We start from the raw sequence: 27,693 nt of genomic DNA on the forward strand, positions 1-27,693 counted from the left end.
TTGGATTATATTAATTTTTAATAGCACGATAATAATTACAAAAACCTTTAACCACTATGTGTCCATTTCTTCATTGACACTGTGACAGTAACTATCAATTGTAGTTCTTTTTTCTAAATAATTATGGGGTTTGTTTTGTGGCTACTTTTACATCTCATTTTGAAACTAGTAGGTTCATTATAGTTTTAAACGAGCATTATTTGCGTTGTAGTTATTTTTATGGTCGTTACTTAAGATGTTTCTTTTACTTTTATAATTCATTTAGAAAATTAAACCATTTATTCATTCCTAGCAATCATATACATAAAAGTAGGTGGTACATTTTCAAATTTAACTCCGACTTCCTTCCCAATATCTTCGGTATTCAACTCGTATGCGGTTTCCCAATTGTCACGGGCGGCTGCCTTCTGTGTTCCAAATGACGTCATCCATGCTCCAGTCATTGGGATATTATGTTCTTTGCACACCAGTCGTCTGGAATCAATTGTGCAGTTCTAATGAGACTTAAAAAAATATGAACTAATAGTGTTTTATTCAAACACAAATAATCAATATACAAATATCATAATACTGCTTTGAACTTTGTGAGATTACCCATGAGGGTCAATATTTTCCCTAATCCATAAACTAGTTCGTTTGCTGATCTTTGTTATAAAAAAGAATTTTTAGCTTTTGATTTCGTAAAATTTTTCCGTTAGAATTCTATTTGATTTGTAGATTATAAAAATGAAAAACAAGAGAACTATCGTGTTACCTCACTCTAAGGAACTCTTGAGCGATACCAAGACCTCTACATTTTGGATGAACCACAACTCCTCCCCCATAGTAGTATTTATCGATATCGTGTTTTTCAAAAATATTATATTTCATTGACAGATATTTGTATATTTTGATAGATTCCTTGAGTAATTCAGTGACCGGGTTCTGTAAAAAGTAGAGGATTTTATTAAGAGTTTACCCTCAAAATGTATATTTCGATTATATTAAATTAAAATAATATTTAAGATTTCACATAAATTTTGGTGGTTTGCAATCGTAATCTATTAATGAAGGGAGTCCTGGAAATAATTGAATTTAAACTTATTTGAAGAGATAGTGGTAATTGGTAAGTAATTACCCGGGTTTCCGATCTATTTTGGTCTAAGAATCAATTACTAACACAACCTGGATTTCAGTCGTCCTACAATACGTGTCTTAGTTTAATTTCAACATAAATAACAGCTTTTTTTGTAAATGAATTAAAATAGAATCTTACGTAATGTATTATTTCTTTAGATTTTCCTTCTCTCGTTTCTAAAATTATCAGCGATGCGCCAAATAATTCACTTCTGGTTTCAGTTTCATCTTCCGAGACACAAATGGTTAAATTGTGATTTGGTTTTTCACTCCAAAGATCCTTATAAATTTCTAGTACTTCTGCCATTGCTTCCGGATTCTTGGGTATACCTTAAAAACACATTATTTATTTATATTCTGTACATGCAGAGAAGTACATAGGCCGACTGATACCAAAAGCTTTTTTTACCAGTCGCAGTTAGGTAATACAGGCATGAGCATGATAGGTACATCTACAAATTTATACCATAAATCACAAAAATATTGATTGACTGGTTGACAAATGTATTCATTTCCCTTGTTCAATTACTACATATTTCCCTGGAGATATGGAGTAAACAATTGTAGATTTTATAATTATATCTAATATTTATATAATAAATTAAACTATTTTTTTATGTAAATATTTCATTACACACGTAGATACTTTATCAATTGACTGTTAACTGATAAGCGGCTGCAAACAGACCTTTGAGAGCGACTTTAATAGGCATGAAATAAAGTCTATTTTTGGTATTTTCTTTTTGTTTTTGATGGCCTGATATGCAGGATGAAATATCATTTAAATTACTAGTTAGTTGAACTTAATAAACTTTCCTACTAGTTAACACATCATGATCCATCCGATTGTCAATGCCGATACTAATAATAGGAATAATATATCCAATATATTAGTCAGCATAATTTTTAACTGCCCTGTGTTTGGTATCGTATCCCCAATATATGTAAGATGTCATTATAGTATGATAGTTAACTACTTATTTTAATACATATTTCGAATATGTTTGTCATCTTAAATATAGCGGAAAAAGAATTTTAAAAAATCCACAGTTTAATAAATAAGTTATAAAGCTTTGAAATTAAGTGGAAGGGGTGGCTGTCGAATATAATAAATAAATGGCATCTGTGACGTCACCATGCGCAACAGTCTGGGCGTGAGGAAGACATAATATAATAACCACGGACCCCCCCCCCCCCTTATTTTTTGACCATTTTTAATACTGTTTTCACAGAAGTATTTCTTTATAGTAATATTTTCAGTTACATAATATGAAATAAAGTACAAAATAAAAAATAGGAAAGAATAAGTAATTAGTAACGATAAGCAACAAAGTCATGGGTATGACAAGCGAGTAATATTAGATGCAGACGGCAACAAAATATGACCTTAGCATCAAACCGTAATATAGTACTTACCTAGACATCTGTGCATTGACTCTTCGGGTACATAATGGGTCATTAACAAATTCATCAAATCCTCTTTTCTGTCCTCCGTCATGGCTTGTATGCGAAATTTCAACACCGTTCCATCCTTGGCTTTTGCGGAAAAACGAGACCACACTTTAGGTTCGGACATGTTTACCCGAAGGAATTGCAAACAACGCGAGAAATGAGACATTGGACACCGGGGCAGTGTGTTTTTATCGTTATATGTGTACTCATACACTTCTTATCTCTTAGTCATAGATGATGAGTTTCCAAAGATAAATACGAGGAATTTGGAAATTAATTAATATTAACTCGGTATCGCTGTCCAAATAGCGATTATTTTATCTTATTTATTTTAATTTTTTTATTTGTTCAATAGTTACACCATCGGTTTACCACTATAACCTTACAACTAATACAATGAATTTTCTTATACTAGGAGATAAACCTTTACAGGTGTATACAACATTATTTGTAAAACTTTACAATCGAGATCTGACAACAAGTGAATTTGAAAACTAATTTAAAGATAGACTAACAATAAGAGAATAATTTATAACTAGCATGCGAAAATAATTTAAAGGATAAACTATGTTTTTACAATGTTACACACTAACCTACGCATTGTGGAGTGTAAAGTTTGAAGTTTACATAATTGTTATTTATTGGTTTGGTTAACGTACAAAGAACTACACTTTTTACGAAATTGGTGGACACCGTCAAATTTGTACGAAATTATTTGTACGAAGGAGTAGAAAAATAGTTTGCGTTAAAGATTAGCTACAAATTTAGGAATGTCGACATAACAGCTATTAACTACGTGAAAGAAACGTCCTCTAAAAAACATTTGAGAAATATCTTGTGAATGCTGCAACGCCGGTGTATATTTGACCTTAGGAGCTATATTAGGTCCGAAGCCACCTTTGGAATGTAGGTTATATGTAAGTATATATACAGTGTCAAAGGTTAGTTGAGGGACCTGTTTCAGGAGTTTATGCAGTTTTCCATTCTCGTCGCAAATTTATATCACACATATGACCATAATATTTGACGGGAATTTCCATTAAAAAATATATTTTGAGACGCTGTGTGCGCTTGAAAACAATAGAGCAATCCCGCGCACCCCGCAGTCAGTGCGAAAACGTCGTTACTTCCGCATGTAAAAATTATTACCGTCGCGCCAGCGCTTATAGGATTCGTATTTACTATCCTGCGAGTGACATGTACTGTGTCAATATTAGAATATGATGTTTTACCAATATTCAAACGAAGAATACTGGCATATGGTTCGTGCCTACGCGTGATCCAAAGACCATGTGAAACGAGCGACTAGGCTGTATCGGGAGATATTTCCAAACCGCCAAATTCCTTTCTACAACCTTATGTTAGGTGTGAACTAACGCCTGAGGATGTTTGGTCAATTCATCGTGCCGTTGCATGCTCAAGGATGTGGGAGGGAGCCCTAAGCACCAGTGGCAAAGGGTGAAATTTTTCAAAAGGTAAACCGAGGGAAAAAAATTACCTTAGGTAACATATTGAGGCCAATTTAACAGAAAAAAAAGACGAACATTAATAGACTTAAAGGGGAAGCCGGTAAGAATCGAGTTGTATAGATGCTTCGCCACTGATTAGGGTACCCAGACGTTTGGAGACCTTTTAGGAAAAAAAATTGAGGTTTACTCTGCCATTTTTCATTATTTTTTATTGCGAATATCTTTATTAGTTACAGGCAAGCATGAACTGCCGTGTGTTGAAATAGGCCTCTCGACTAAAAATACACACTGTATACCCAGAAATCTTGTGAGTTAGATATGATGTTGCTTTCCTGCAATTTTAAGTATTAAGGCCTCTCTGTGCTGGGAAAATAATTCATAATCTTCCTTTGATTTGCATCGCTTCCAGTTCGCATGCAATGTAAGTATGTATAAGTTTCAATTCACGTATTAATTTAGCACTAAACCAAACCCGATAAAGTCTACTGTAGTACCCTTTACTTCGTTTCTTGAGAATACAAGCATTGAAAACATCATTCGATACAAAATAATTAGTAGCAATGCACACATCATTAATTATACACAGGTCAACAAAAAAAATATTTTTTAAACAAAGTTACCTATACATTTTATTGATGCTAAAACCGTATTTTATAGCAAATTTTTTATCACCCACCATTCTTTCACAATATGATATGAATTTAATACTAGCGCACACCAACCCTCGATGCGGCCCGCGCGCCTCCGAAAATACTTAAAAAAATCAGTGAAAATTTGATCTATAAAAATGAAAGACGTCACAGTTTTTTTTAATTTGGTTACACATTCGCTTAAAATCATATTTAATTACTTAAATTCTCATATTAAATGCTAATTTATTTATATTTCCTCTCCCTTTTCTCCGTAAAATTTACTGCGTAGCTTTTTCGCCTATGTATTGCGCTTTATTGTTCTCTGTAGTGACCCACAGTAATCACCTATTATTTTGATATTCTACCGTTTCTGGTATTATTTCTCCATCTCTTTTATGTCCTGATGAAACCGTTCCACTTGCATTTCACTTCAGTTCACTCATAGTTGTGCAAAAAGAGGACTTAAACATTAGCCCAAAAACCTTCAACAGCAAGTAATTTTACATCGTTAACTTTTCGATATCTGTGTTATTTATTTGATTTTACTATACTCTGAAATAACACTATACTTTATTTTTAAATACATATCAGTTCTTGTTTCTAAATATCGTTATGTATAACAAAATATTTAATTATCTTTAAAAACGCCTATTCAAACAACGGCTTATAGCAACAGGAACATTTGCCGCAACATGCAGTCGGGCGCTTTCACCAACTAATGTCAACATCATAATATTATTATCTAGGATGTGTATATTTTAAACAATATAATTAGTTATAGACCGAAAATCAGACCTAATCTGCGTTATATTTATTTCATAAATTGGTTTCATTTTATTAGGTATTTCTTCTTAATATAACACGTTTATATTTGTGATTACTTTAAGAAAATCTTAGAAATATTCAAATTAATGTGTAATACATGTACATGTCATTGTAAAATATCATCAATTTTAAATGATTGATATCTAAAATATTTGTCATATCTATAAGATTAATGTCAATGGTAAACCCTTGATACAAACTAGTATCATCCACCGTGTGAAAGATAAAGATGGATAATAAGTATTTTGTTGTTTTTCACGGTACTGTGAGTAACCATCGCACGTACGCAAAATTAATGTATGATAATCTTTACAAAGTCCACTCTGTACAATCTTAGAATTCCTTTTGTATTACGTAACATAAAATGTTTTAAAATACTATGTACATTTTATTATAAATTGAAAATCTAATATTAAATCTATACTATTATATAAAGCTGAAGAGTTTGTTTGTTTGTTTGAACGCGCTAATCTCAGGAACTACCGATCCAAACTGAAAAATTCTTTTTGCGTTGGATAGCCCTATGTTCGTGGAGTGCTATAGGCTATATATCATCACGCTATACCCAATAGGAGCGGAGCAGTAATGCCTAATCTCAGGAACTACCGGTCCGAACTGAAAAATTCTTTTTGCGTTGGATAGTCCTATGTTCGTGGAGTGCTATAGGCTATATATCATCACGCTATACCCAATAGGAGCGGAGCAGTAATACCTAATCTCAGGAACTACCGGTCCGAACTGAAAAATTCTTTTTGCGTTGGATAGCCCTTTGTTCGTGGAGTGCTATAGGCTATATATCATCACGCTATACCCAATAGGAGCGGAGCAGTAATGCCTAATCTCAGGAACTACCGGTCCGAACTGAAAAATTATTTTTGCGTTGGATAGCCCTTTGTTCGTGGAGTGCTATAGGCTATATATCATCACGCTATACCCAATACGAGCGGAGCAGTAATGGCTAATTTCAGGAACTACCGGTCCGAACTGAAAAATTCTTTTTGCGTTGGATAGCCCTTTGTTCGTGGAGTGCTATAGGCTATATATCATCACGCTATACCCAATAGGAGCAGAGCAGTAATGGCTAATCTCAGGAACTACCGGTTCGAACTAAAAAAATAATTTTGTATTGGATAGCCCTTTATTCGTGAAGTGCTATAGGCTATATATCATCACGCTATGACCAATAGGAGCAGAGCAGTAATGGCTAATCTCAGAAACTAGGAGTTTGAACTGAATAATTCTTTTTGTGTTGGGTAGCCCTTTGTTCCTGGAATGCTATAGGCTATATATATCATCACGCTATGCCCAAAAGGAGCGGAGCAGTAATCGCTAATCTCAGGAACTACCGGTTCGAACTGAAAAAATATTTTTGTGTTGGATAGCCCTTTGTTCCTGGAGTGCTATAGGTTATATATCGTCACGCTATGACCAATAGGAGTGGAGCAGTAATGAAACATGATGCCAAAACGGGGACAATTTATTAGTTTTGAGAGCTTCTGTTGCGTGCGCTGCGTAAACGGTTAAAGTTATGCAACAATAATGTATGACGGGATTATTCCTCTTAAAAAGTTCTACAAAAATATATCATAAAACAAAATCCCCCGCTGCATCGGTCTGCCCGAACGTGTTAAACTCAAAAACTACCCAACGTATTAGGATAAAATTTGGTATGGAGACAGTTTGAGACCCTGGGAAGAACATAGGCTCCCGGGAAAATATATAGCGTGACTTTTATAACGGAAAACTTTAGCCCGAAAAACTTTGTAACGCGGGCGGAGCCGCGGGCAAAAGCTAGTTTTATTATAAATTGAAAATCTAATATTAGTATTAATAAATTTTAACATGTGATTTGAAACTCGTCTTATTTAGAACAACTACAAAATAAAAAAAAATTGGTAAGGTTAGTGGGCCCTTTTCCATCTATAGGGGTGAATCCGTCTATTTGCAATTATGGGCGTTCTTTTCGAAGGATAGCTTCGATAGCCGTATAGATAAAAGAGTCAAAAATTCTCTATTTACCGATACGGCTATCAAAACTGTCCTTCGATTAGACGAAATAGACGGAGTAGGGACTCCTAATCTGAACTACATCGATATATTATATGTACTACGGTAACTATGCATATTCTGTTACTAGATTACGGTTACTTATAGTAATATTCGGTGTTGCGATACATCTGAAAAATTGGATTTTGGGTGTGGGTGTTTATATTATAACATTATGTAATTATTTTATCACAACATTTAATATTCTGGATCCTGTAGTCATTAAACAGCGTTATATGTTAGATTTGGTAATGCTGGCCGCCATCTTGAACAGTAAGTATTATTTTATACTCAATTAGTTTCAAAGTCGATACCTGGACAAGTTTTGGACCACAAAATTAGAGTCTGGTTAACACTAGAGCCGATTTTATGATCTCGTAGTAGTATGTTGCGCAAGTACTTCCAGACGCGTTTATCCTAGAGGAAATATTTTAATAAGATTATACAAATGCGACGTGCCGCAAGCTCTGTAAACTCCAAAATTTGCAGATGATGATTTGCATTGCATAGTGTGCTTGCCACGACTGTTTACACAGTAAAATTAACTTGCGGTAGATAACTTCTGAACAATAAAAGACACATCTCTGCGATGATGATGCCAAAGTTGTCGAAATAATTTCCAAACATCTCGTGGTGTAGTTTGTTCAAACTGATTGTAATAAACTCAGTATGGTAGATAGAGAACAGCTGTTTGATACGTCCAATGCGTTACAGTTGTACTGTTTGTAACGAATATATTTATAAAAGACACGGAACCCAGCACTGGAAATTATATCAACTTTACTCTGTTGTGTTAGTGTTATAAATCAGTAGTGTATAATCAGTGGGTGGTACGTGAAGAATTTGAGTAATCAGATTAACATTATCAAAATAATGAGTCACACTGCGTAGACGCTATTAGCCAAGAAACACTGCCTAATTAGTTTCAGCAACTGACATTTTAATAGCAGAATCGTGTTATATATATACTAACATGACATTTCCGTCAGAGAAAGCCCGCGGCCGTCTCTAATGCGCCGAAGAGGGCCACCGCGGAGTTTTAGTTGGTATGTCGTGCGTTGTTAGGTTAGAGACTCGGCCCGGCGGTCGCCCGAAGGTCAACATCAAATCCGGGCGACGCAACGCCGGATCGTAAGGCACGGTGACCCCAACATAACCAGCTCAGCCCCCCACGAAGTCTAGGCGGTAGGCAAAAGGTACTTTCTCCGCGAAAACAAAAAAAATAAATAAGTGTGGTGTTTCCTGTGGGCTGTCATTTTGGTATTAATGGTAGTTTAGAACTTTTTAGGTCGGTTTATATCCAATGGATGTTCCCAAAAGAGTAAGATAAAATGGGTATAGCAAAAGTGTTAATAGCTTTAATTAAATTTCTAGAGTTTAATCGGGATCGGAAGTTTGTGTTTAATCTACGTTTATATAAGTTCTGTTTTCGTTACTTTCTGATTTATTTCAAGTGCCTGTTGAAAGCCTATAGAATTGTCTTTTATTGTTAATAAACTGTTTATTTTGCTGCTTTCTAAGAGTGCGTGTAATACATTGCCCAAATCTGCTAGAGGCTGCATTAAGTTTTTGTTTTAATGTATCTAAATACTGTTCGTTTGTTAGGTTGGTTTCTTCATATCGGGAGTGAGTTTTGTATTTATTCTTGACTCTTTCAATATGTCCAATTAATTTTGAATTTCTATTTCCGTTTATGTATTGTGTTAATCTAGCTATTGCTTTCCGAAAAGACTGTATTATATTATGTCAAAGGCATTTTTGCCATGGTGGTATGTAATTTTGTTGACAATACTATCTGCTGTACCCTTTTTCTCTAATTTTACATTCGTTACATATAATTGGTGTATATGCAGCTGTGTAAATGATTGTTTGAGTTGTGGTGAAGTCCAGCCCCGATGTCAAATATTTTGTGAGAATGTTGTTATTAATATGATCGACAGTACTTGCTAATTTACGGGAAGATTTTTACTTAGGAATATATGGTCTAAGAGTCGGGTCAGTGTCTGAATTTCCTTAAAGCGTATTCAAATTCTTTGACTATTTTGTCTTCTTCAAGTGTAAATGAATGTATGGGCTGTGTGTTATTGTTTGTTCTATTAAGTTATCTGTATATTCGTGGCATGTAGTGTTTAGTGGGTGATAGGTGTTTGACTGAGATGAATGATCTATAGTTGATGTGGTTGTATTATAGTTGAGCCGTATTATTGAGGGTTCTTGAGAGTTTGCATTATTTGATTGCGTTATCTGGGTATTTTGCGCCCAAGAGTTTTGATTCTGGTTTTCAGTGTTGTCTCTAATTTGTTTGAGTGTATCATTTCTAATTAATTTGTTTTTAATTATCGATCTCCTCTGATCCGCAACCTTTTGTTCTGTTAGGTGACTTAGATGAGGGCACGTTTCAATAAACTTAGTGTGTAGTTTTTGTCTGTATGCTATTGTGTTCTTTTCATTTTCTGTTACATCGTAATAACATCTAATCAGAATTTCATTCAAATCGTCTGACCATTGCATTCTGCTTGAATTTGAGTGTTATGTGTACATGTATCTATTGAATCTTGTGATAACTGCTCTAGATAAATCCTTACTTCCTGTTCTATTTCTTTTTGTGTGTTTATGGGGAAGAGATTGTTTTTGACTATGGCTCTACATTGGTCTCCTAAACTTTGTACTGGCATTTCAATGTTGCTGAACTTTTCATAAAACCTGTCGTGTAGTAAATTAAGGTAGCCTCTCTTCTGAGTTTCTAGTATGGGGATCATTAGATAGTTGCGCCAGATGTGAGTACTCATTTCTAACGTCCATCTGATTCTCGCGCGTTTGTTGCCGGCAGTGGGTACAGGTTTGTTGGCGCTTGCCTCCTGTACAACATCTACTGGCGTATTTAACGGCACCGTTGAGGGAGATATAGGTTGTTAAAACCATTATGAGGATGATGGAGGAGTTTGAAATAGGCTACGTGTTGAGGATGAAGATGAAGATAATGTTCTACAGCGATGCTTATCTATTGTTTCATCTATAAATGTGGGAGGCACATGCCCTCCCTGGTCTTCGGCTGTAGTATTCTTGTCGACGGGAGCCCGGCTGTTCAGCTCCACGTCGCCGATGATTCGCATGCTGTGGCACCTAGCACCGGCTTCAGGTGCGCCCCGGCGATCGCCCCCGGGCAGCGACTCTAATCGTTTTCTCATCGAACGTGTCTCCATATTTTATGGGTTGACAGAGCCATGTTAGCCATGCCAGTAAAATAAAAAAATCACGTGTCCGCCCTCTACGTGGCTGGACTTTAGCGGGCTTATTATTATAATTATGTTAATAAAAATGGATCTAAATTGGAACTTTGGGGTACTCCAGATGTAGTTATAAAGGGTTTAGAAGGGCATCCATCAATAACGAAAGTTGAAGGTCTGTTTTAAATATAAATGACACCAGTAAAGTTAAGAGGACCGTTAATACCAAATGCGTGTAGTTTTCTAATTGTAATTTTATGATTAACTGTGTCAAAAGCTTTTGTAAAATCTATATATATGGCATCTACAAAAAGTGGCGATAGCCTAGTTGAGTGTGGAACAGACTGCCAAGACGAATGTCCGCAGGTTCAAATCCCAAGGGCTAACACCTCTGACTTTTCTAAAATCAAGTGTGTATTCTTTGTGAATTTATCGTTCGCTTTAAACGGTGAAGGAAAACATCGTGAGGAAACCTGCACATCTGAGAAGTTCTCTATAGGAATTTCGAAGGTGTGTGAAGTCTACCCATCCGCACTAGGCCAGCGTGGTGGACTAAAGCCTAATCCCTCTCAGTAGTAGAGGAGGCCCGTGCTCAGCAGTGGGCAAGTATTTAATACAGGGCTGATATTATTATGGCATCTACTGTATGTTCGCTATCAACAGCTGAGGCTATGTCGTCTATGTAATCTAACAGGTTAGATTGTTTGCACTTAGTCACAATCTAATCAAGTCATAGTGCAATAATCACTTATTATTGCACTATGCTCACTGGTTTTTATGTTAATGGAGTGTAATTTCAGAGATTTTAATATAAATTAGAAATTGTCTTTTCTAATTCTTTTTCAGCGTTAAATAGGACTTTTTGCGCAATCATAAAATTATTTGATTTTAAAGTCAGGAGACACGTCTATAGCACACAGTTATTGGTTAATTAAAAGACAAAAGAAAAATACCTACATGATGAAAGCAAATAGAAGGTGTCATATCATGATAATAATTACAAAAACCTGTTTCCATTAAGGGCTAATTTCATAATTGACAGTAAGGATCGGTTTCAGTAACTTTTTTTCTAAATAAGCACGATTTTTAAATGCGCATGAATGTATAAACAGCTTACTTGGGTGTATTCGTAATTGTTACTCGTAATTCATAGTCATATATTCGTGAACGAATTATTCGATGATAGCCTCAGGTGAGGAATTATAGATTTTACTTTAGTTGTTTCTTTCTTTAGAAGAAACTAAAACCATTTATTCGACTTTAGCAATCATAAACATAAAAGTCGGTGGTACATTTTCAAATTTAACTCCTACTTCCTTCGCAAAATCTTCGGTATTCAATTCGAATACGGTTTCCCAGTTGTCACGGATGGCTGCTTTCTGTGTTCCAAATGAAGTCATCCATGCTCCAGTCATCGGGACATTATGTTCTTTGCAAACCAGTCGTCTGGAATCAATGGCACAGTTTCAAATTACATACGCTTTACTACGGTGTTTTATTCACATACAAACAATAAATATATAGTGATAATACTGCTTTGAATTTTGTAAAATTTCCCTAGAAGGTCAACCCATTCCCTGGTCCATAACCATCTAATTTGCTAGTCTATGTTATAAAAAACAAATTTTCAGCTTTTGATTACGTAAATCTCTTCCGTTAGTATTCCATTTGATTTGTAGATCATTAAAATGAAAAACAAAATGGCTGGTCGTGTTACCTCACTTTGAGGAACTCTTGAGCGATACCAAGACCTCTACATTTTGGATGAACCACAACTCCCCTCCCATCGTAAAATTCATTCAAATCATGTTTTTCAAAAACATTGTATTTCATTGACAGACATGACGCTATTTTGATAGATTCCTTGATTACTTCACTGATCGGTTCCTGTAAGAAATAGACAATTTTATTAACAGTTTACCCTCAAAATGTATATATCACTTTATTAAATTAAAATAATATTTACGACTTCACATACATTTTGGTGGTTTGGAACCGTAATCTATTTATGAAGGGAGTGTTGGAAATAATTGAATTAAAACTTATTAGAAAAGAGAGTGGTAGTTGGTAAGCATTTACATAGGTTTTTGGTTTATTTTGGTCTAACATCTGATAATTACCTTGTCCTAGAATAGACAATCTAATTAAGGCAATCGTCTATTCCTAGCACAACCTTACTTTTAGTCATCCAACAATTAGTGTCTAAGTTAAATTTGAACATAAATTACAGCTTCTTTTGAAAATTGAAAATGAAAATTAAGTAAAATATTATAATCATACGTAATGTAGTTTTTCTTTTTCTTCCCTCTTGTCCAAAATTATCAGCGATGCGCCAAATAATTCACTTCTGGTTTCAGTTTCATCGTCCGAGACACAAATGGTTAAATTTTGATTTGGTTTTACACTCCAAAGTTCTTTATAAATTTCTAGTAGTTCTGCCATTGCTTCAGGATTTTTGGGTATACCTTAAAACAATTTATGTATTTATACACTTTACATGCAGTTATATAGGCAGACTTAGTACCGAAGGGATTTTTTATCAGTCGAAGTTAGGTGATGCACACATGAGCATAACATGTACATCTACAAATTTATACCATATTTCAAATATTGTTATGAGCAAAAAATTCACGTTAGAATTATTTTCTTTATAGTATTATTTTCAGTTATATAATATGAAATTAAATACAAATAAAATATAGGAAAGTAAAAGTAATTACTCACGATTAGCAACATAGTCATCGGTAAGACAAGCGAGTAATATCAAAGGCAGACGATAACTAAATATTATGATCTTAGCATCAAATCGTAATATAGTACTAACCTAAACCTTTGTGCATCGACTCTTCGGGTACAAAATAAGTCATTAACAAATTCATCAAATCCTCTTTTCTATCCTCCGTCATGGCTTGTATGCGAAATTTCAACACTGTTCCATCCTTGGCTTTTGCGGAAAAACGAGACCACACTTTAGGCTCGGACATGTTTAGGCCGAAGGAATTGCAAACAACACGAGAAATGAAGCAGTGGATACTGGGGCAGTGTGTTTTTATCGTTATATACATGTATGGACACTTCTTATCTCTTAGTCATAGGTGATGACTACAAAGTTAAATACAACGAATTTGCAAATTAATTAATCATAGCTCGCTATCGCTGTCAAAATATCGATTATTTGTACGAGGGAGGACAGCAAAATAGATTACGTTAAAGATTAGTATATATTTAGGTATTTCGACATAACAGCTATTTATTACATGAAATAAACGTCGTTTAAAAATACTTGAGAAATATTTTGCGAATGCTGCAACGCCAGAGTATTTTTGAACTTGAAATGCTATATAAGGTTAAAAGCCATATTTGGAACGTAGGTATATATATATATATATATATATATATATATATATATATATATATATATATATATATATATGTGTGTGTGTGTGTGTCGGATATGCATTATTCCCGTTGACATCGTCATTAGTGGTTGCAGACTTAGTGGGCGTCATCAGGGTAAAATGCGAGCACAAAACACAATGATCACAGATATTTTTTTTATTTGAATTTAAATTAAACTATATTTGTGTTGAAAAGTGAAAAGTGGACAATTGAGACCAAGCAGTAGGTTCAGGAAACCGATCTTACTTTAAAGAACATATAATCTCCGTTGAGAAATCGTTAACCAACTCGATCAGTCACTATCATGAATCCTCCAACGTATATCCAAAGCAATCATGGCCTACCTGAATAGTAAAGATGGCGCCTCGACCCCGCTCGAGGTACGTGCCTTGGTCTAATTGGTCGTTTCGTAAATAATAATTTTTAAGTAAACTTTTATTACATTAAAGATTACCTGATTAAAGCCTGACAAGTTCTACATGTCTAATTCCTACTAGTTTTATACGTAATAAAATGTTTAAAAAAAGTTCCTACGCAATAAATCGACGAAAAATCTTTGTTTTATCCATGGTCGAAATTAATTTTATAGCAATTTATTTATAGCGTCCAAATTCCTCCTACAGTCCCCCGTAATAACCTGTATTAGGAGTTTGAATTAGTTTAAAGTAATAAAAAGCTCGGCGACTTGGAAAAAGTCGTCAAGCAGACACCGTGAGTTATCATCGTGGTGGTCTCTTATCCTCTCAGTTCATTATAATCGCAGGTAAAAGAGTTACACCCACATTTACAACCTTTAAACCACGAGAACGAATCATGCAAAATTAATTGAACCTAAACACAAGAATATGCCAAATGTTTAACTTATAGCTTTCGTGCAGTCATTTTCGGTTAGTTTACAAACTAATTAATCTTAGGAGTGATGAGAAGTCAAAAAAAAATAATTGTAATCTAATGGCAAATTTTAAGAATTTTCCACCTTGCCGACTTTTAAGACTGATTTTAGCCAAAATAGCCCCTATGAAGACTATGTTTTTCAATGAATATGTAAGTTGAGAGTCTGGAGAAGTTTTTGACCTACCTCAGAACACGAAGTCACCTGTTTAGGATTTTAAATTTAAAGAATAAAATTTAAGTCATAATTCATAGAACATAAGATTTTCACTTTACACCAACATTTTTATAATTTTTATATAAGTTACGAAGCTGATTGTTTTTAGCAAAAAAGTACAACTAATGTTAATTTAGATGCAATAAAAAAAATCTCGAATAAGTTTTCTACTTTTTTAAAAAGAAAACATTTAATCGTTCCAATCGATAATTCTCAAAATTCTGAATAATATTCATAACTCGAAAACTATGAAAAATCGCGGAACATATATGGGGATGATTCGGATACCCCAATGGGTACTCTATCTCTGGGCCTCCGCTTGACACTACTTTCTGGGACACCCTGTATATTACATTACTCTGTTATTAAAATGACAGTTGCTGATACTAATAAAGCAGTGCTCTTCGGCAACAATCTAATAGCGTCTACTCAGCGTGACTCATTATTTTGATAATGTTAATCTGAATACAAATTCTTCACGTACTACCCACTGATTATACACTACTGATTCATAGCATTAACGCAACAGAGTAAAGTTGATCATTCCAGTGCCGGGTTCCGTCTCTTTTATAAATATACTAGCTTTTGCCCGCGGCTCCGCCCGCGTTATAAAGTTTTTCGGGCTAAAGTTTTCCGTTATAAAAGTCACGCTATATATTTTCCCGGGAGCCTATGTTCTTCCCAAGGTCTCAAACTGTCTCCATACCAAATATTATCCTAATACATTGGGTAGTTTTTGAGTTTAACACGTTCGGGCAGACCGATGCAGCGGGGGACTTTGTTTTATGATATATTTTTGTAGAACTTTTTAAGAGGAACAATCCCGTCATACATTATTGTTGCATAACTTTAACCGTTTACGCAGCGCACGCAACAGAATCTCTCAAAACTAATAAATTGTCCCCGTTTTTGCAGCATGTTTCATTACTGCTCCGCTCCTATTGGTCATAGCGTGACGATATATAACCTATAGCACTCCAGGAACAAAGGGCTATCCAACACAAAAATATTTTTTCAGTTCGAACCGGTAGTTCCTAAGATTAGCGATTACTGCTCCGCTCCTATTGGGCATAGCGTGATGATATATATAGCCTATAGCATTCCAGGAACAAAGGGCTATCCAACACAAAAAGAATTATTCAGTTTAAACTCCTAGTTTCTGAGATTAGGCATTACTGCTCTGCTCCTATTGGTCATAGCGTGATGATATATAGCCTATAGCACTTCACGAACAAAAGGCTATCCAATACAAAATGAATTTTTAGTTCGAACCGGTAGTTCCTGAGATTAGCCATTACTGCTCTGCTCCTATTGGGTATAGCGTGATGATATATAGCCTATAGCACTCCACGAACAAAAGGCTATCCAACGCAAAAATAATTTTTCAGTTCGGACCGGTAGTTCCTGAGATTAGCCATTACTGCTCCGCTCCTATTGAATATAGCGTGATGATATATAGCCTATAGCACTCCACGCACAAAAGGCTATCCAACGCAAAAATAATTTTTCAGTTTGGACCAGTAGTTCCTGAGATTAGCGCGTTCAAACAAACAAACAAACAAACAAACTCTTCAGCTTTATATAATAGTATAGATTCGTTACAAACAGTACAACCCAACGCATTGGGCGTATCAAATAGCTGTTCTCTATCTACCACAATTAGTTTGAACAAACTACACCACGAGATATTATATCTTTGGAAATTATTTCGAAAACTTTGGCATCATTATCGCGGAGATGTATCTTTTATGGTTCAGAAGTTATCCAACGCAAGTTACTTTTACTGTGTAAACAGTCATGGCAAGCCGACTTCTGCAAATTTAAGAGCTTGCAAAGATTGCGGCAAGTCGCATTTATATACACTTATTAAAATATTTCTACTAGGATAAACGCGTCTGGAAGTTCTTGCGGAATATACTATAGCGAGAACTTGTTAGTCTCAAATTGGCTCCAGTGTTAATTAGACTCTTGTATTGTAGTCCAAAACTTGTCTAAGCCGATCTACTTAGAAACTAATTGAGCCTAAGATAATAATATTAAAGATGGCGGCCAGCATTTTCAAATCTAACATATTACTCTGGCTAGTGACTACTGATGCATAATATTAAATTTTTATAAAGTCAGGGAGCCCTATTCCGTCTACGGAACATATCCGTCTACGGGGGCATATCCGTCTTTTTATAATTATGGGCGACTTAAGCGACAATTATTTGCAAAATTGACTTTTATTCATATTTGAAATCAATTTATTTTTCATTTTTTGAACCTAATCTCAATTTTTCGACAAAATGTCGCTTAAGTCAGTTAGTCTGCCAATCGATCGTCGAAATGTTCTACATTATTAAACATCTGTCATTTCCAAAATGCGACACTGAATTCTAGTTATATTACGTGGAGATTTATCCTTAAGAACATCGCCATAACTTCTATTTCGTCATAAGAGCCATTCCATCTTAATATGATATGAAAGTCGATCAAAATTTAATGACAACTATTTTTCTTTCCTCCGTCAGTTATTTTAATTAAACTCAATTTGGGTTTTTCTACTCAGTATCAGCCCAGAATTTGGAATTTGTGCCCGATATGGCGATAAGATCGCTCCCTATTACGTCACAGGATGAGACACACTTGGTAAAAGTGGGTGCCCTAGTTGCGCCTCTGCATACCCCATCGGGAATATTCGTAGTATCTAACTTTGTTAAGTTATCACCTCTGATTAGATGATAAGAACTCTATAAGCCAATACATATAATATGACGATAATAACACACTGCCCCAGTGTCCACTGCCTCATTGTTCGCGTTGTTTGCAATTCATTCGGTTAAACATGTCCGGGCCTAAAGTGTGGTCTCGTTTTTCTGGAAAAGCCAAGGAAGGAACAGTGTTGAAATTACGTATAGAAACTATGACGAAGGACAGAAAAGAGGATTTGATGAATTTGTTAATAAACTATTTTATACCCGAAGAGTCGCTGCATAAAAGTTTAGGTAATTACTATATTGGGATTTGATGCTCAGGTCATATTTCGTTGCCGTCTGCATCTGATATTAATTGCTTTTCTTAACGGTGACTGTTGCTAATGGTGATTTATCACTTATACTTTCCTATTTTTTTTTTACTTTATTTTATTCTTCTGTAAAATTAGCAACAAAATTGGTTGAAATATAAAGATTTTATTCATATTTTGTTGTGGCGGGGTTACGACGCTTTGCCTTCTTCACGCAGATACTGTTACGGCCGACTTTATTTGATGCCTATTAAATTCGCTCTGAAAGGGCTGTATGCATCCGCATATCAGTTGAAGCTTATTATCTATCCAAGGTATTTTAGGAGAGTGTGGTTGGACTGTCTTATACCAAATGTCTTATACCTCCTCAAAATAACAATGAGAGGGGATCTACTGCAGTACTATGGATTTAAATTGATGTTTCAAATCCTGAACTAGTTCAAGGATGGAGTAGGCAATCGGTGTGCCTCGGATAGCCGAGGTACAATTGAGCCAGGTATTGTAAAGCGCATTTGGAGTCAGTAAAAATAACGAAATCTCGTTTATTGTCCAAAGATTTTGTATAATACAAAGCCTCACAAATCGCAATATGTTACTTTCGTTTTGCTTCAGGCTTTCTCTTTTTTTCTCTACTTCTTTCTTGTAGTAGATGTTTCTTCTACTCTTGTGTGTATTGTACTTTTACTCTGTGCTAATAAACTTTCTTTACGTGTGGACTTCATTTATATTACTTCAACCCACTACATTCGAGTCTGACAATACCTACATTCAAAATCGCAGCTCAGAAATTTCCATCAATTTAAATTGATTTGCAAGTTTAGAAAACATCAAATTTCTGAGAGTGGTTAGTTCGACTGAGATGTCTAACGCTGGATGGTATGCATCAGGTTGTACAATTCCCTCTGTCACTTAAAACGAGGAAGCAATTATATTATGTTCAATTTCACAGACAAGAATCACATCTACCACTCCTCCATACGAATTTAGTACATCATTCTTCTCACCCAAATTATAAAATGAACAATAATACTTTTTAATATTTTCGCACGCACTACGTATGTTTAGGTCACCCAAAATAATTCTTGACTTTTAGACATTGCAAAAAACCATCGATCTGGCAAAACCAGTGCATGTAAAAATCATCACTGGCAATAGGTCTAATATAAATGACGCAAACATAAAGAATGCGTTCACTGAGCATTAGGCTAACCCAGAGGTCTTCTCCCTGCGCTGTCCCAAATTATTTGCAGCGCTTTAGAGTGATTGGAAAGCGCGCGGAAAGTAGTACTCTACCGCACGGCGTATTTCTATCCCTACGTAGTATAATCTACTCCTATTGGATCACACGTGTCTTGGAGAGCGCTACGTCGCTGATTGCGCCAGTGGATCTCTTGTTATTTTTGTTGACGTTAAAGCAATCGGTTGTGAATTACCCTCTACAGCAAATTTTAGCAAGTATATTGTTTGCACTTGGTCACTTATTATTGCACTTTGCTCACTGATTTTACACTCCATCTCAGATATTTAAATTGTCTTTTCTAATTCTTGTTTAGCATTAAGTACGGCTTTTTGACCCATTATAAAATTATTTGGAATAAGAGTCCAAAGACCCGTCTATACACAGAGAGGAACCCCCTGTCATATTTATATTATTATATTATTGGTTAGTTAAAAGACAAAAGAAAAATACACACATTCCATGACGGAACCAAATAAAAGTTCTCATATCCTGCCCATGATTTATTTAATGCAAATAAAATATAATTTAATTAAATTTTATTTTTGATAGCATGATAATAATTACAAAAATCTTTTACCATTAAGGGCTAATTTCATCTTTGACAGTAACGATTATAATCTTTTTTTATAAATAATTATGAGGTTTGGTTTCTGGATTTTTTTTCTTTTACATCTGATAAAGATACTTGTCGAGTACAGTCGAATATACACGAGCACGAATGTCTAAACAGCTTAGTTGGGTATATTCATTACTCATAATTCATAGTCATATATTCGTGAACTGAACGAATTATTCGACGATAGTCTCAATGAGGCGTTTATAGCATTAACTATTCGTCATTTGTGTTGTAGTTACTTTTAAGACATTATTTACTTAAGTTGTTTCTTTTACTTTACAATTTATGAAGAAACTAAAACTATTCATTCGCATCTACCGATCATATACAGAAAAGTCGGTGGTACATTTTCAAATTTAACTCCTACTTCCTTCCCGAAATCTTCGGTATTTATCTCGAATACGGTTTCCCAGTTATCTCGGATGGCTGCCTTCTGTGTTCCAAATGATGTCATCCATGCTCCAGTCATTGGGATACTATGTTCTTTGCACACTAGTCGTCTGGAATAAATGGCATATTTTCAAATAGCATACGCTTTATTAGTTAGACTTTAAAAAAATTAGAAATGTTAACATAACGAACTAATGGTGTTTTATTCACATACAAATAATCAATATGTAATGATAATACTGCTTTGAACTTTGTGAGATTATCCGTAAGGATTCATCCTTTCCGTGATCCATAAATTAGCTCGTTTGCTGGTCTATGTTTGAAAAAAGAATTTTCAGCTCTTGATTACGTAAAACTTGATCGTTGGAATTACATTTGATTTGTAGTTTAAATAATGAAAAACAAGAAAATTGTAAGCCTTGTTACCTCACTCTAAGGAACTCTTGAGCGATACCAAGACCTCTACATTTTGGATGAACCACAACTCCTCTCCCATTATAAAATTCATCCAAATCGTGTTTTTCAAAAACATTGTATTTCGTTGCCAGACATGTGTATACTTTGATAGATTTTTTGATGACTTCGGTGATCGGGTTCTGTAAGAATTAGACGGTTTTGTTAAGAGTTTACCATCAAAAGGTATATTCTTATTATATTAAATTAAAATAATATTTACGACTTCACATACATTTTGGTGGTTTGCAACCGTAATCTATTTATGAAGGGAGTGTTGGAAATAATTGAATTAAAACTTATTAGAAGAGAGAGTGGTAGTTGGTAAGCATTTACATAGGTTTTTGGTTTATTTTGGTCCAACAACTGATAATTATCTTGTCCTAGAATCGATAATCTAATTAAGGCAATCATCCACTACTAACACTACCTGACTTTTAGTGGTCCAACAATACGTGTCTTAGTTTAATTTGAACATAAATTACAGCTTCTTTTGTAAATTAAGTAAAATATAATCATACGTAATGTGTTTTTTCTTCTTCTCTCGTTTCCAAAGCTATCAACGATGCGCCAAGTAATTCACTTCTAGATTCAGTTTCATCGTCGGACACACAAATAGTTAAATTTTGATTTGATTTTACACTCCAAAGATCCTTATAAACTTCTAGTATTTCTGCCATTGCTTCGGGACTTTTGGGTATACCTAAAAATCATTTTTTTTAATTATACAATATACATGCAGATAAGTAAAAAATCCTTTGGTACTAATTCCACCTATAGACTTAGTACCAAAGGATTTTTTACCAGTCAAAATTAAGGGATATAGACATGAGCATGTACATCTACAAATGTATTCCATATATCACAAAAATACTGATTGGCTGCTAACAAGTGAATTCATTTCCCCTGTTCAATTTCTGCATAATATTTCTCCCGAGATATGGAGTAAAAAATTGTACATTTTATAATTATATCTATTATTTATATAGGTAATAAAGATAACTTATTTATTAATGTAAATGATTACTGATTATAATTACAAACGTACTTTATCAATTGACTGTTAACTGATAATTGATAAGCGGCTGCAAACAAACCTTTGAGAGCGACTTTAATGGGCATGAAATAAAGTCTATTTTTGTCTTTTTTTTTTTTTTGATCGCCCGATATTCATGATGGAATGTCATTTAAATTATTAGTGACTTGAACTTAATAAACTTTTCTACTAGTTAACACGTCATGATCCATTAGATTGTTAATGCCGATATACATAATGTTATGATGAATAATATATCCAATACGTTAGTCAGCATTATTTTAAACTGCATTGTGTTTAGTATCGTATCCCTATATAAGATGTAATTATAGTATGATAGTTATCTATTTTTTAAATACATATTTCAAAAATGTTTGAGAAAGGAATTTTAAAAATCCACAGTTTAATAAATAAGTCATAAGCTTAAAAATTTAGTGGAAGGGGTAGCTCTCAGATAACATAAATGGAAACTGTGACGTCACCGTGTGTAACCGGGCGTAACAATGTGTGCGTGAGGAAGACATAGTGTAATAACTCCACCACACCTCCACTTTATTATTCAACCAATTTGCATGCTGTTTTCACAGAAGTATTTCTTTAGAGTATTTTAGTTATAGGTATAATAATAAGAAACAAACTAAAAATACAAAACAAAATAAAAAATAGATAAGTAATAAGTCAATAAGCAACAAAGTCATCGGTAAGACAAGGGAGTGATATCAGATACAGACTGCAACTAAATACGATCTTAGCAACAAACCGTAATATAGTAAGTACTAACCTGGACCTCTGTGCATCGACTCTTCGGGTACAAAATAAGTCATTAACAAATTCATCAAATCCTCTTTTCTGTCATCCGTCATGGCTTCTATGCGAAATTTTAACACTTTTCCATCCTTAGATTTTGCAGAAAAACGAGACCACACTTTAGGCTCGGACATGTTTAACCGAATGAATTGGAAACAACGCGAGATATGAGGCAGTGGACACTGGGGCAGTGTATTTTTATCGTTACATTATATTTATTGATTCATTCGCTTCTTATCTCTTGGTTATAGGTGATAACTTTATAAATTTAAATACTACGAATTTGGAAATTAATTAATAATAACTCGCTATCGCTATCAAAACAGTGATTATTTGTACGACGGAAGAAAGACAAATAGTTTTCGTTAAATATTAGCTACAAATTTAGGTATGTCGACATAACAGCTGTTACTACATGAAAGGAACGTCGTCTAAAAAACACTTTAGAAATATTTCACGAGTGCTGCAACGCCAGTGTATATTTGATCTTGAAATGTTATATTAGCGTACAAGCCATCTTTGGAACGGAGGTTATATATACAGTATGTAGTTAATCGCGGAACCTGTTCCAGGAGGTTATTCAGTGTTCGATTTTGATCACAAATATATCCCACACACATGACCTTAATATTTGACGGACTCTCACATAATATGAGATACCCACCACCAGTGGTAGGTCAATTCACTATACCGTCGCATGCTCAAGGACATGGGAGGCAGGGCCGTGGCTAGGGGGGGTGCATTTTGGGGCAATGCCCTACCTTAAAATACTAATGCCCTACCTTAAAATACTAATGCCTTACCTTAATAATTAACAAAATTGTACATTACTACTCAATGAAAAGATATGGAGCGGCGGGTTTTTTATTTTACGATTTGGAAGTTGGTCCCATAGTAAGAATTATTCGTATTCATAGGTGAAATAACTCTCTTTCGAGATTTATAGGAATTTTGTTACAATCTGTATATTACCTTAACAATTACTTAAGTATGAAACTTTTTTTTTTTGCTCGCGTTCACGAGTCAAGGAAACCAAAAATCGATTGAGCAGATCAGATTTAGTAACATTTTTATTTCCGCCCTGCTTGTAATAACAGCTGCCCTACCTTAAATTCAAGTCTAGCTACGACCCTGATGAGAGGGAGTCCTAAGCACCAGTGGCGAAGAGTGAAAATTTTCAAAAGGTAATCCGAGGCAAAAAAAATGCCTTAGGTAACATATCGCGGCCAATTTAACAGAAACAAAAAACAAACTATAATAAACCTAAAAGGGGAGCCGGTAGGAATCGAGTTATATAGACGCTTCGCCACTGGAGGTGAGCAGGTACGCACGGACGCACACGTTTGAAGACTTTTTACGAAATCAATTGAGGTTTACTCTGTCATTATTCACAATTTTTATTTGGTATATTTTTATTAGTTACAGGCAAGCATGAACTGCCGTATGTTGAAATAGGTCTCTCGACTAAAAATAGTCACAGTGTACCCAAAAATCTTTTGAGTTAGAAACGATGTTGCTTTCGATATGTTTTATGTTTGACCGGTATTCTGATGCAATTTTAAGCATTAAAGCCTCTCTGTGCTTGGAATATAATTAATAATCTCCCTGTGATTTACATCGCTTCCAGTTTCCATGTAATGTAAGTATTAGTTTCAATTCACGTATTAATTCAGCAGTAAACCAAACCGGATATAGTCTACTGTAGTACCTTTTACGTCATTTTTTGGGAATACAAGTATCGAAAACATCATTTGATAGAAATATTTAGTAGCAATGCTTTGTAATGACTTTTCTAAGTCTTGTTCAGCATGAAGTCGGGCATTTTGCGCCATTATACAATTATTTGGAATTAGAGACCGAAGACCCGTCTATACACATTAGGCACAAAGGAACCCTCTGTCATATTTATATTATTATATAATTAGATAGTTAAAAGACAAAGGAAAAATACCCACATTCCATGACGGAGGCAAATAAAAGGTGTGATATTCTGCTCAGGATTTATTTAATGGTAATAAAATATAATCTTATTAAATTTTATTTTGATGCATGATAATAATTACAAAAAACTTTTACCATAAGGAGCTAATATCATCATTGCCAGTAAGGAATAGTTATAATCCTTTTTTGTAAATAATTATGAGGTTTGGTTTGTGGATTTTTTTTCTTTTACGTCTGGTATAGATACTTCTCGATTAGTCGAATAGATACGAGCATTAATGTTTAAACAGCTTAGTTGTGTATATTAATTACTCATAATTCATAGTCATATATTCGTGAACTGAATGAATTATTCGACGATAGTCTCAAAGAGGCATTATAGCTTTAACTGTACGTCATTTGTGTTGTAGTTATTTTTATGGCATTTACTTAAGTTGTTTCTTTTACTTTACAATTTATGAAGAAACTAAAACGATTTATTCGCTTCTACCAATCATATACATAAAAGTAGGTGGTACATTTTCAAATTTAATTCCTACTTCCTTCGCATAATCTTCGGTATTCATCTCGAATACGGTTTCCCAGTTGTCACGCGCGGCTGCCTTCTGTGTTCCGTATGCTGTCATCCATGCTCCAGTCATTGGGATATTATTTTCTTTGCACACCAGTCGTCTGGAATCAATAGCACAGTTTTAAACGCATATCTACTTTATTACTTAGACTTAAAAAAATGGGAAATATTAATGAGCTATGGTGTTTCATTACCATACAAATAATCAATATTTATAGTGATAATACTGCTTTGAACTTTGTGAGATTACCCGTTAGGATTCATCCTTTCGCTGATCCATAAACTAGCTCATAACTCAGCTATGTTATAATAAAAAAAAAAATGTTTTTGATTTCCTAATTTTTTCTGTTAGAATTCCATTTGATTTGTAGATTATAATATGGCAGTACAATTAGTGCATACACCGACATCTCGTCAACATCACCGGAACTGCACGATGATTGATGTATTGACACAACCGTAGTGATATTGCACAGTAATTACACTAGATGGCGATATACGATACTGGATTGCGATGGTAATATTTGCGCGACGCGCAGCGTATATACCACTTCCACATAGGAACCGTCGTAGAGGCCGCGGCCGGTCAAGCGTAAAATCTGCCTCAATGGAAATCTTTCTTTACATAGAAGAATCCAACCATCTGTTCCTCTATAACGGTGTCTACCTTTACGCCGCTAAAGTGGTGACAACCTTGAAACCGCTTAAATAAAAATCAATAGAACTGTAAGTCATGTTACCTCACTCTGAGGAACTCTTGAGCGATACCAAGACCTCTGCATTTTGGATGAACAACAAGTCCTCTACCATTGTAGAACTTATCAAAATCGTATTTGTCAAAAGCATTGTATTTCGCTGCCATAACGTAGTATATTTCGATAAATTTCTTCATTTCTTCAGTGTTCGGTTCCTGTAAGAATTAGACGGTTTTGTTAAGAGTTTACCTTCAAAATGTATATTTCCACTATATTTAAAATAATATTTCACATACATTTTGGTGGCTTGCAACCGTAATCTATTAATGAGTGATGGAAGTAATTGAATTGAAACTTATTAGAAGAGAGACTGGTAATTGGTAAGCAATTACATTTAGGTTTTCGGTATATTTTGATCTAACAACTGATAATTACTTTGTCCTAGAATAGACAATCTAATTAAGGCAATCGTCCATTACTAACACAACTTGACTTTTAGTCGTCCAACAATAAATGTCTAAGTTTAATTTGAACATAAATTACAACTTCTTTTTGTAAATTAAATAAAAAATAATCATACGTAATGTGGTTTTTCTTTAGACGCATCCTCTCTGGCTTCCAAAGCTATCAGCGATGCGCCAAGTAATTCACCTCTGGTTTCAGTTTCATCGTCGGACACACAAATGGTTAAATTTTGATTTGGTTTTTCACTCCAAAATTCCTTATAAGTTTCTATTAGTTCTGCCAATGCGTCGGGTTTTTGGGGTATACCTTAAAAACATTTTATTATTTATACACTTTACATGCAGCGAAGTATATAGGCAGACTTAATACCAAAAGGGTTTTTTACCAGCTGATGTAAGTAATACAGACGTGAGCATGATAGGTACATCTACAAATTTATGCCATATACATATCACAAAAATAATTATTGACAGGCTGACAAATGAATTCATTTCACTTGTCCAATTTCTGCGTATCTCTCCGGAGATATTGTGCTCTATACAGCAATAGAAATGTTAAATTTTATAATTATATCTATTAATTATTTATATAATAAAATTAAACTATTTATTAATGTAAATGATATTACATTACAAACGTACTTTTTCAATGGACTGTCAACTGATAAGCGGTTGCAAAAAGCCCTTTCAGAGGGAATTTAATAGGTATGAGAAAAAGGCTGTAACAGCGTGTGTGTGAGGAAGACAAACCGTCGTAATCCCACCACACCCCCACGTATGCTCATATCTATTTGGTAAATATGATTAAAATCTTTATATATAATTTTGATGCTGATTTTACAGAATAATAAAATAAAGTCAAAAATAAAAAAAAAGTATAAGTGATAAGTCACCGTTAAGAAAAACAGTTGATATCAGATGCAGACGGCAACTAAATATGACCTGAGCATCAAATCCTAAGTAGTACTAACCTAAACTTTTGTGCAGCGACTCTTCCGGTATAAAATAGTTTATTAACAAATTCATCAACTCCTCTCTTCTGTCCTCCGTCATGGCTTCAATGCGTAATTTCAACACTTTTCCATCCTTGGCTTTAACGGAAAAACGAGACCACACTTTAGGCTCGGACATGTTTACCCAAATGAACTGCAAACAACACGAGTAATGAGGCAGTGGACACTGGGGCAGTGTGTTATTAT

At 34.5% G+C, this 27,693-nt stretch overlaps 3 protein-coding genes across 5 annotated transcripts; all 3 read right to left on the reverse strand.

Moving 5' to 3' along the window:
• On the reverse strand, positions 1 to 27,693 carry LOC115443601. 3 transcript variants are annotated; one of them, XM_030169066.2, is made up of 4 exons: positions 27,466 to 27,693; positions 26,611 to 26,801; positions 26,076 to 26,245; positions 1 to 474 (listed from the first exon to the last, which is right to left on the reverse strand). In XM_030169066.2, exons 1-4 carry the CDS (start codon positions 27,623 to 27,625, stop codon positions 279 to 281), a joined length of 717 nt encoding a protein of 238 aa, XP_030024926.2. In that variant the 5' UTR covers positions 27,626 to 27,693; the 3' UTR covers positions 1 to 278. The 3 variants fall into 3 exon arrangements, with proteins under 3 accessions (XP_030024926.2, XP_030024924.2, XP_030024925.1); XM_030169064.2 differs by lacking the exons at positions 26,076 to 26,245; positions 26,611 to 26,801; positions 27,466 to 27,693 and adding exons at positions 755 to 924; positions 1,256 to 1,446; positions 2,533 to 2,766; XM_030169065.2 differs by lacking the exon at positions 1 to 474 and adding an exon at positions 24,810 to 25,436.
• On the reverse strand, positions 11,975 to 13,815 carry LOC115443600. Its single transcript, XM_030169063.2, has 4 exons — positions 13,592 to 13,815; positions 13,048 to 13,232; positions 12,485 to 12,654; positions 11,975 to 12,213 (listed from the first exon to the last, which is right to left on the reverse strand). The coding sequence occupies exons 1-4, from the start codon at positions 13,749 to 13,751 to the stop codon at positions 12,018 to 12,020; spliced, it is 711 nt and encodes a 236-aa protein (XP_030024923.2). The 5' UTR covers positions 13,752 to 13,815; the 3' UTR covers positions 11,975 to 12,017.
• LOC115443604 lies at positions 20,009 to 23,050 on the reverse strand. The gene is made up of 4 exons (XM_030169067.2): positions 22,798 to 23,050; positions 21,502 to 21,683; positions 20,954 to 21,123; positions 20,009 to 20,637 (listed from the first exon to the last, which is right to left on the reverse strand). Exons 1-4 carry the CDS (start codon positions 22,955 to 22,957, stop codon positions 20,442 to 20,444), a joined length of 708 nt encoding a protein of 235 aa, XP_030024927.1. The 5' UTR covers positions 22,958 to 23,050; the 3' UTR covers positions 20,009 to 20,441.

Source organism: Manduca sexta, chromosome 12 (assembly GCF_014839805.1).
Source record: "Manduca sexta isolate Smith_Timp_Sample1 chromosome 12, JHU_Msex_v1.0, whole genome shotgun sequence".
NCBI lineage: Eukaryota > Metazoa > Arthropoda > Insecta > Lepidoptera > Sphingidae > Manduca > Manduca sexta.